The following is an 11,162-nucleotide window of genomic DNA, read 5'->3' as shown; positions in this document are numbered from 1 at the left end:
TAACGCATCCTATCACGCATTGCATCCACTTCATTCGGGTGCGTTCCGAATCACGCATATCTCAAAAAAGCCGTTTTGGGCTTTTGTCTGGCTTTTACTGATTTCGCACTACTGTGCGACGCAGCAAATGGCGCTAACAAATGGCGGCTTGGCTGTTGTGAGCCCAATGGCTCAAGCCAAGGGAGCCTTGGAGCTTTGCTTTGGAGCGTGACGGACTGTTAGGATGAGGGGAGGGCGAAATGGAAAGGGGAATGGCTAAATAAGAAAAGATGACCTTGCCCCATCCCACCGCGGGCGGTCAGAGATAAAATTCGAAAGAGAAGGCAAATTATCTCGTGCTTCCTGCATTCGAAACGACCGGGGACGAATCGAAAAATACATGAGACAAAGGAGAAGCGATTGGCGTTGGCGATTATAAACATTTGGAGGTTTTGGGCGGCAACTAGAACTACTTTCGTTTGTAAACTGATTGGCAATAGTCTGTAGGGGATGTTTTTATTGAATTATGCCTGTAGTATGCGATGATGTGATTGTTAAATGAGTGAGAATATGCGTTATTATTTTCGCGCTTAGAAAATTACATATAGGATGGGATAGAGTATCTTCGTCATGCTCATCGGAAGTTATTTGTATTCTCATAATATTTGGTTATTCCAATCTTCACCATGGAATTAGACAAGAGGTTTACTGCATGCCGTTTGTGTTTGTGTTCGAGTGAAATCTTGATAGGAATCTTTGATCATCATCATGGATATATTCCTGCTGAAATCATCGTCGAGTTGCTGCGGTTTGAGGTGAGTACGCTTTGTTGCTGGGGTAAGTATTTTTAATGTTGTGTGGTGTGATTATACTAAGGTTTTAGCTAGGAAAAAGTTTCGGGGGCTGTATTAATTTTTATTGGATACACGCAAGGCCGTATCTATCACACATTGCGGGGAGTTGAAATTGGATTTATATCTCATTAAAAGCCATGGCAAAATGTTCACCCAAGATTAATTTTTGTTCGTGTGAGCTTTCGTCGACCCTCGGATAAATCAACCCTTTTCGTTTAAGGAGTAAGGACTTCTGCTTGGTAGCAGAAGTCCTTTTGCCTCCTCACTAAGTTTCAGGTTAGTCATTGCCTCTTCTACATATGACCAATACCTTATAAGAAAATGAAGGACGAATTATCCACCCTTCTCAAAATATGTGTGGCACAAAATTATTTCAAGTTCGATGGTAAATTTTACAAACAAAGTAGTGGCCTCGCTATGGACTCACCACTTTCTCCGTTGCTGGCAGATGTTTTTGTTGATAGTTTGGAAAGGAAAATTTTTAGCTCAGGGCATAGCCTACTAAATTCTGTGGTATACTGGTACCGGTACGTTGACGATATTATTGTGCTTTGGAATGGAACTGATCGGTAACTGGATATGTCCTTGAGTTTTTTGAATGGCATCCATCCTACAATTTCATTTACCTGTGAAAGAGACTCCAACCATTGCTTAAATTATCTGGATCTTACTATCAAACTCGATAAATGCCGGCATTCCTTCTTCATTTTTCGGAAACCCTGTTATACCGATCATGTCATCCCAGCAAGTTCAAGACACCATTACTCACACAAACTTATGGCTTTTCATTCCATGATTCATCGCCTGTTAAGCATACCACTTTCCAAAGAAGACTTTAAGAAAGAAATCATCACCATTAAACAAATTGCTTCTGCCAACGGTTATTCTCAAAATTTAGTAGATAAACTGATTTTAAAAAAACAGAGAAGATTGGCTATCGACCAAATGTTTTCGGCGGACGAGGATAAAAAGAAGCAGTGGTGCACAGTGACGTACCTCGATGCACTTTCTCTGAAAGTGGCTCATCATTTACCCAAGGACAAATTCCGCTTGGCTTTTAAACCTTATTCCACCTTAAGGAGACTGATCGTTAAATGCAAGGACCATATAGACCGATTGGATAGATGTGGAGTATATTCTTTGAAATGCAGCGATTGCAATGGTGTATACATGGGACAGACAGGAAGAAGTTTTGAAATCAGGAAAAAAGAACATTTAAGTGCTTACAAACATAATAAAGATGAAAAGAGTAATTTTGCTAAGCACTTAATATGTAACTGCCACAGAAGCGATTTTAAAATGAATATTTTAAATTTTTGCAATGACCACCGAGAACTGGATTCTAGGGAACAGTTAGAAATTTTAAAAATTATTGAAAATCAAGATAGTACCCTTATAAATGAATACCTCTACCCATCCTTTTCACCTATTCTGGCGTCCGTTTTAAAATTCATCAAGTAACTAGGTAACAACAAGATAAACAAATTATAATTAGCTCCTGATGATGATTACTCATTGAAACCCGGGTCGCGCACTTAAAAAATAAGTGGTATAAGTAACTGTCTATATCCAGGAAATAATGGAATACCACAAAGTTAACCAAGAATTAGTGAATTTTGTTAAAAAAAAAACTTTGATGGCACCAGGGATGCTGACTTACAAAAAATATTGGGGGGGCCAAACTGGGGATCTTGTTCGGGAAACTTTATAAGTAGTGAGTTTTAATTTTTTTTTAGCATTTTTGAAGAGTCATATTCGATCAACATTAGAGCCCTGATAACACGAGTTTCGATATCTGGACACTCCAGGGAAAATCGACAAGCCTGACTCATTTTTTCCTCTCACCCATAACGAATTTGTGAGGGGATTCGGGCCCTCTCAGTCCCCATGGAGTCGGCGCCACTGGATGGCACCTTTACAAAAGCTATTTTGACAATATTATAAAACATTTTATGTGATAGGTAATATAATTCATTTGAAGAATTTTTAGATGACACAGATTCTGACATTGGCTTTAGTATAAAAAATTCAACTCCTACCATGATTGTTAATTATGCATTTTTTGGTGAATCATGTTTGTTAATATGACATATGTAGTATATTAATGTGTTGTTTACTTTCATATTTTGCGTGACGAGAAGCCTATGAATTTACTGACTCTGTGAATATTATGATGTGCTTGTAAATGAATGTACATGTTTGCATATTTTCTTGGAAATGAAAAAGGACCTCTTCTTTTGTTAAATGTTTTTTTCAGGTTGCCAAGGGGGATATGTTTCCCCAGTGTGTGTGTGGAGAATGCGTGGGAAAGCTGATTGACTTCAAGAAGTTTCAGGAGATTTGCTGCATTTTCAAGGCCTCCCTTGATCGTGCGTATGGTGCTAAATTTACCAAAGTACCTGGAAAAAATTTATTCCTGGTAAGCCTTTTTTTGGTATGATACCTACCTTAGTCATTTTATGATGAAAAAAAGACCTTTTTTCTCTGAAAGGATAAAAATATATCTGAAAAACTGTGAGGGATTCGTCTCAAATGGCCAGCTGATGACTGTTTGCAAAGTCCCAGTGCAGTTGAATGAGAAAGTTCTGTGATATCCACTTTTGATTGTCAATGTTATACTAATGAAGAATAAATTCTCTTCCAGGTGGGACAGAGTCCTGTGCCTTGCAAAATAGAGAAAGTTCGTGCAGTGGAAGAAGTTGGTGTCCGAGTAAGTTAGCAAATCTATTACTTCCATTAATTTACACCAAATCCCATGGCAGACCAACTGTGGTTATTGGTGTTTTTCTTCATCTGCTGCAAACAGTAGATGCTGGTTGGTGGTCAAATGACTTAAGCCGTCAAGTGTGTGCATCATCAATATGGTGGTTTCCTATTTATCTTTTATTGCCTAAATCTAAAGATTCTTACTCCTGGAGTATGTATTTCATGCTTTTAGATTTTTAAATAGCAATATCTATTTTTTGAGATTTAATGAAAAGTGAAAATTTTCAAGCACGCGAAAATGCGACGGCTAAGTATGAATGCTGGGAAAAGCCCAAGTGACGTCTGGCTGCTGCCGTGTGAGATGACCTTGGGGCGAGGCTTTGAGCGCTGATACGATGCAGGCTGCTAGCAGGTAGCAGAATACCCTGCTAGCAGGTAGCGCTTGGCTTAAATAAAGATTATTAAAACCCAATCAAATGAGGAAACTTTCCAACCATAGACAATTTTAATAGGTGATTATTAAGATATGTTTCCCTGAGCTCTGTGCCTCATGCATGCATTGGTAATCTCAGACGATGTACAACTCCTATGTACTTGGATAGAAACTAGGCTGTCCCATGTGACGTCATGTGGAGTGGCATCGCATGGGCGCCAATCTGGCCTTTTTCAAATGAGGATACAATTGACCATTAAAATTTGTCTAAATTGGGATTTCTAAAACCAAATGATTTGTGTATTATGAGTACAATAATGGTGGGTAATGAATCGCAATCAGTCAATCATGAAAGTCTGAATTTCATTGATCAAGATGTCAATTCTAATGTTTTCGGACATAAGAAAATCGAAAACAACCCCTTCATTTATGAAAATTCAATCGTTGACCCAGTGAAGGTCATTTGCAAAAAGAATAGCATACCGTCATGGGCTTTAAAGTTTTCGCAAGTCATTGATATTGTCGAAATACATACCTGTATTATCCACTTAAAGACCTCCAAGGTTAATACGGAGGTCAAAGGTCATAGAGGTAAACGTCGGGCCATTCTTGCTGGCTGTGAACTTGCAAGTACATGCCTCAGTGTGCAGTGTTCTACAGCTTGTCTGGAGGGGTATTCTAAACTCTAGATACATTATAACAAATAAGTGCAGAAAGTCCCTCCTATTATATCTTGCGGAGGATCCTATGCATCTTATTTTTGTTGGTTTTGCAGTTGATGGATCCGTAAAGTTGATTTTTTTACCTCCGAAGGATCCACATTGTGAGGTCAACAGGTCAAAATTGTATAATTTTGCCTACTCTCTACAAAACTTTGGGCATTTCGTGATAAGTATGCCAATTTTCATGAATATTGCTCGATGGGAAGTCACTAAAATGAGAGGTCAAAAATGAAACATGACCTGTGGGATGGTGTGTATGCATTTAGCCTGTTGATAGACTGATGTAATAACTCTGTTTTAATAGCAATTTCATGTGTATACTTTCCATCTTTTTGATGCTTTAAAATCTGTAGGCATTTTTACTTATTTGTTCTGCAGTGGCTCCTCCATTAATTATTTTTATCTCTTTTCTAGGGACCGGGTATTATTACTCAAGAGCTGGGTGCACTGAATACTGATGAAGAAGTAATTGTCCCAGAGGACCTGACTCGTATCCCATTTGTAAGAGGAGTTATCATTATTTTCATTGATTTTAGTGAAACTAAAATAAATCTCTTGGTTGTCTGCACTAGTTCTGGCTCCACTCTCCGTCAAAGTCAGTGCCTTGTTTAGCAAGTTTTTTCATAGGGTGGATAGCAGTCAGTGGAGGCTGGTTTAGAAGGTCAACAATGTGCTCCCCCTCCCCCTCTACCCTTCTCCTTACCACCGCAAAATGAAATCTGTGAAAATGTAATATTGACTGGCTCAAAAAAAAAAAAAAAAAAAAATCAGTCCCTCCTGCTGCAGTCTTTCTATCAATCACCCTGGCATTGAACCCGTGCATAGTGGGGACCGTCTTCTTAACAGTGTAGAGCAATGCCAGGGCATTCCTGCGTCAAAGTGTGTACCCAATGTTGTGCTGTGTGAACTGTATGAGCGATGAGAAGCACCTCTAGCACAACAGATAGCGCTGCCCAACGCACAGTGGTAGGGGGAGGTGCAAAACCATGTTTTCTATGTGTTGAAGAGAATCCGTGCAAATTCTTGCTGGCTGTGAACTCGCAAACACACGGCACAGTGAGCTGTGTTCTACAGCTTGTCTGGAGGGCTATTCTAAACACTTGATACAATATAACGAACCAGTCCAGGATCCTATCCATCTTATTTTCATATAATTCTGTGGTAATTGACACTAGCCCTGACCTCCACTGATTGTAACTCTTGTCAAAACTTATCTTACTCTTGCATCAATTGTGGCCCTAATCAATATTACAGTCCATTGATGCCATGTTGGATGGATTAATGTTTTTTGAAAGCCCTCCTATTCACACAGAACTCTGTAAACTTCATTTTAAAGATATCATATATATTCTTGCAAATGAATATGCAGTTGTAGGAACAATGTACCGAATATGTCTGATTATAGTCCCCCCTTTTTTTTCCAAAAATGCCCGTGGTAAAAGTAAAGGGGGGGGACTATATTCAAATGCATTTTTATTACTTTTCCCGAAACTGAAGCCTCAAAATTAGGGGGGGGGACTATTCTCATTTTTTGGAAGTACATACATAAATCGTTGGTCCAAATGAAAAGGCTAAACCCAGCAGTGGTAAAAGAAATGTTATTATGAAATTACAAACCTCTGCCGAGTTAACATCGTGAATCTTCTCATGGAGCAGTGTTGCCAAACCTCACGTGTTCTCCTTGTATGTGTCTAAGTATGTTTTTCACCAATGGTGCCTCAATCATAGCGGTAGCTGACAATGTCATGGGCTTCCATGAAACGATTATCCTTCGAAATGAGTAGGCATATTGTCCTGGTGCCGGGGCCAAAATACCTGTGGCCACCCATGACTCTCATGTTTTCAGTGACGAAGTAGTGAGGCCACGTACATTTGGCAACATTGATTTCGCTCCTCCTCTCTCTCTCTTGTTAGCACCCCTCCCCAATCAGCGAAGCCATCCGAGAGTGTCCGGGCTCTCGCGAAAGCTCACCCGCAGACATCAAGTGAACAGACTGTAGTGCTAAACAAGGCATGCAAGCTGGAAAGTGCGAGTTCGGAAACATTTTTATAGATTTGATTGTGCATATCTGCAATTAAATGAACAATGCATACCATATTTGTACTTCTGCTTTTTAGTTTCCTGCAAAAGCTGAAATCGACCCAGAATTTGAAGGGAATCACCAAAAGAACATCTTAGTTCCAATAGATCTTGATCAGGCTTTGTGTGAAGATAAATCAGAGGTATTTATGAGCTTTGAAGTCTTACTTTTCCATTTGTGCACATATTTTTGAGTGTACTGATTTGAAGAGATGGCATGTGTATTTTACAGACAGGGGCTTTCATCTGTCCTGATATTTCTGGAGTGGAAAATACAGATCAAGTGAAGACTGAATCAGAAGCAGATGAGAAGGCAAGGGAAAAAATTTTGATGTAATGGATGAGCAGAGGCCTTGGGGAAATCAGAATTATTGCCACAAAATTATCTCTTAGTTCAGTGACCTCTTTGTAAATTAACTAATTGGGACTACTATCGCTGCAAGAAAGGTGGAACGCTGAACTTTAAGCACTTGCACGAAATTCTGCCGAAGCTCCATAGGGTCCTTTCATATATTGTTTTACTCATTGTCTATACGACTACGATAATGAATCATTAAAAATTGTTTAAACGTAAACGTTTAGCTTCTATGGTCGAAGGAGTGAAGAAGAACTCGCAAAAAACAATGAAAATGGCGAAATGGTCATCTTCTTCATCTCGACAATGGCAAAATAATTGATTAATTGCACTTCATTGTACTTTTATTGAGAGAACAACATCTTTGCATAATAAAGAGCTTTTTAAAATTAAATTTTTCCCATTCCTTGATTTTTAAAATGGTCAAAAGGTAGATTTCAATTTCTGAGGTTTAGAAGAGTGGATGAATATTGAAGTTATGTATGCTTTACGAAAAAAATATTTATGGACTATTAAGGTAAGGAAATGTTGGTGTTAATCCTATTCCTTAAAATAACCCATAAAGACAAAAATCGCTTCAAGAATAAACAATGAGTAAAACGATACATGACATGACCTTATGGAGCTTCAGGAGAATTTTGTGCAAGTAGTTGAAGTTCAGCATTCCACCTTTTTTTGTGTGAATAGTAGGTACGTATTTTGTTATATTGAGGTGCTTGTTGTGTTGTGTGATTGACCAGCTGTAATGGAATGAGTCGGAAAGTGGCAATTTGCATGGGGTGCCGGAAAATGGAACTGAAACATTGCTTCCAGTCTACTTCCTCAATCCATTAGTTACTTTTAAAGCATTTTATAAAATTAAATGAAAATAAATGGATGTATATTAACTAATTATTATTCGGGATGGTGGGATAGGATTCAAATGTGTATCTGTGGGTAATGCCCTTCACCACATAAATCGGATTCAACGACCTTGAAGAAATCAAATCCAGATCCAAAAATTTAAATTAAAGCTTCAGTGAGTGCAATGTTCCTTTTTTGTTTGTTGAATGTCGGCATAACTTCGGCATTCCGATTTATGTCATTTCCCATCGTGATTTAATAGATTTTGGTTTTTTGCACAATTTGTGAATTGCGGGTGACTCCGTAAAGTTTTCACCATGGCTAGTCCTGGTATATTTTAATTTGTCAAGAACGAACACCTCTATATGCTCGAAGTTTGGGTTTCGCTCTCTGGTTGTGGCGCTGTGTGCACAAAATGTGGACTGGTCGTGGCATCATATGCTCAGCAGTCCATACCACCTTGTCCGGTAAAGCCCCCATATATCCACAGGGGAGAATGACGCCTCGGTTGCTTAACTGGCTAAAGCACTCGGGTAAAGTAATCGGGGGGTCCAGGTTCGAATCCTGGTCGTGGTGAATGATATTTTTCTCTGTGGATCTTTGGCACGATTGTGCATTGCGGGTGACTCCCGCAAAAGTTCTCACCATTGCTAGTCCCCGTATAATGCTTAAACGTCCTCACCCTCCCTCCACCTGTCCTTGACGTGCTTCTGCTGCCCACCCCATCCTCTTGCTGAGTGGTCGCCTTGTTCTTTCATAGGTCCTGCACACTGCTCCATGTGAGGTCAATGTTCTCCTAAACAACGTTAACTGTGTAGTTGGTTGCGTGCACAGTTGCAATGCCATTTAATAATATATTGATAAAAATGTCATCCATAGTGTGGTAACATTTTAAAATGTATTTATTTTATAGAATTATTTATGCAACATAATGAAATAAAATATGATTCATTTGCTCTGCGGAGATCACTGTAAATTTTTTCTCCTTATCGTACATCTTTATAGCTTTTTTTTTATCATTATCACTTGCTGACATGAAGAATTCACTGAGGCAACGATGATATTAATGCTGCAATATAGAAAGGCATCCACTTGAAAGTAATAGTGTGATAGTGTAGCTGATGTCAACTGGAATTTGGGGGAAAAAAATAAAATGCATGCATGCATCTGATATATCATACTTTATCTGCTAATGGGTTAATCTCTTCTTAAAATGTACTGATTTATATTTTTTGAGAAGAGCTTTAAAGGTTTTACTGGTAGCATGACAGAGATATAAAAATTGGAAGTATTGTTGATTCATAAATTAACTTTTAGCAACCTAACTAACAACAATTAACTAAGTCGGTCTACATACTTCATCACTTTTGTTTTTACAGTAATGCTAACATGGCTGCTTGGCATAAAATTAACAGAAAGCTCAATTTTCTTGCGTGAATTGGTAAATACAAAACTCAGCTTTTCTTGGAAAGTATTTTAGTTTTCCATATATTTGTTTGGTGGATATTATATTTAATGTTGGTGTCAATATTCAATGAAAGAGGCAGTACATATGTCCTATACCCAGATCAATTATTCACCAAATGTCTCAGTAGTTGTGTGACATCAAATAGAATTTGATGAGTGGGGGAGAAGTAGAAGCATTTCACTTGTTTATTGATAATGCCTTGAACGATGACATTGTACATCCCAGTGGCTTTGTTACATTCACAATGTGAAAAAAAATGGGTCAAACGTAGTGTGCTGGAGATGCAAAAATAATGCAATTAAAGGGTAATGTAAATAAGTAGCAAAATGAAAATAAGCAGGGATTATTTTAGGCCCATTTTCATTTTGCTACTCATTTGCATTACTTATTAATTGCAATATTTTTACATCTCCACCATGCAGAATCCAGGCAAAACTGTTGTCACCCATTGACCTTACAACGTGGCAAGAACTCTTAATGATTGAGAGATCATGTAAGCCAGAACGCCACCGAAGACTACGAAATAAAACAGGGACTAGATTTGTGTGAGAATGATAAGCATTGCACTTTCAGTGTCAAGCAATCACACTATCACTATGTATCCTTAATCAGGCTTTTTTTTCATCTGACAGCACTTTCACTGTAGCGACAGGGTTGCCTTTAGTATTTGCTGGGAAATTGCTACGGTATGGAAACTCATGGGTGTGAATTGGACACGTCCACCTGAGGGATAACTAAGGTTTTAACTGGGGAAATAATTGTCAATATGTGAGATGGTGAGCCGTGATCAAGTTGATGTGGAATGATCTAGAGTGATATGTCTTGGTAATGAAATCCTACGGACCGCTGAAATACGTTCGTTAAACTGAAATTTCGTTATACAGAAAATTTTGTTATGTGGTACGGAGAATAATTTCGTCATACTGAATATTTCGTAACACTGGCATTCGTTACAAAGACATTTCACTGTAATTTGTTCGAGACTAAGCAAATGTGACTTTTTCCTCTCTGAATAGACGTTCGCTTGTATTTCAGGACCCTGAAGCTGTTGATGAGGGTAAAGAAGGTAAGATTCTGGAGACACCATCGAGGAGCACATGTGTGGCAGAGAAATCAGGCTGCCAGCCCAGTGACGGAACTGAAGAGAAGAGAAGTACAAGGCTTAGGGTGAGTGGAGTCATTAAACCAACGCTTTTCTTATTGCCCTGAAAACATGCTGTCAGAAATTGAGAGCAACTTATGTGTTGCTGTGACTTTGGCATGCTTCTTATTTATATTTAAGTTCATTAATGTCTTAGGATCAGCAGCTTGTCCAAGCGGATAGAGGGAAAGAAAATGATAACATTGAGGAGACACCGTCAAGGAGTGTGCGTGTGGCTGAGGAATCTGGCTGTGTGGCCGTAAACTTAAGCTGTCATCCTAGTGATGGATGTGAGGAACCTCAAGGAAGGTTGCCAAGGGTGAGTGAGGTTGATTTTATTGAACCTATTCTTCTCACCCCAACAGGGTGGTTTCCTATTCATTTTTTACTGCCTAAATCGAAAGATTATTACTCCTGGAGTACGTATTTCATGCTTTTAGATTTTTAAATGACATCTATTTTTTGTGATTAAATGAAAAGTGGACAATTTCAATCACGCTAAAACCTAGCAGCACTTGGCTTAAATAAGGATTATTAATACCCTAATAAACAAAGGAAATTTTCCGCCCCAAGGCAATTTT

General features: G+C 38.6%; 1 protein-coding gene across 2 annotated transcripts in view; it reads left to right on the top strand.

The window, feature by feature from the left end:
* The first annotated feature begins 345 nt into the window (after nucleotides 1-345).
* Nucleotides 346-11,162, top strand: part of LOC124155397 — a 69,870-nt gene continuing 59,053 nt past the window's right edge. Inside the window, exons 1-8 of one of the 2 annotated variants that reach the window (XM_046529177.1) lie at nucleotides 346-794; nucleotides 3,091-3,252; nucleotides 3,478-3,543; nucleotides 5,109-5,195; nucleotides 6,813-6,917; nucleotides 7,007-7,087; nucleotides 10,476-10,607; nucleotides 10,739-10,900. In XM_046529177.1, the coding sequence (XP_046385133.1) occupies nucleotides 666-794; nucleotides 3,091-3,252; nucleotides 3,478-3,543; nucleotides 5,109-5,195; nucleotides 6,813-6,917; nucleotides 7,007-7,087; nucleotides 10,476-10,607; nucleotides 10,739-10,900 (924 nt within the window). In that variant the 5' untranslated portion in view covers nucleotides 346-665. The remainder of the gene's footprint in view (nucleotides 795-3,090; nucleotides 3,253-3,477; nucleotides 3,544-5,108; nucleotides 5,196-6,812; nucleotides 6,918-7,006; nucleotides 7,088-10,475; nucleotides 10,608-10,738; nucleotides 10,901-11,162) is intronic. The other variant, XM_046529178.1, reaches the window with a different exon arrangement.

The sequence above is a fragment of the Ischnura elegans genome, chromosome 3 (genome assembly GCF_921293095.1).
Source record: "Ischnura elegans chromosome 3, ioIscEleg1.1, whole genome shotgun sequence".
NCBI classification, from domain to species: domain Eukaryota; kingdom Metazoa; phylum Arthropoda; class Insecta; order Odonata; family Coenagrionidae; genus Ischnura; species Ischnura elegans.
The sequence above is the reverse complement of the archived record's forward strand: the minus strand, read 5'-3'. Positions and strand labels throughout refer to the sequence as shown.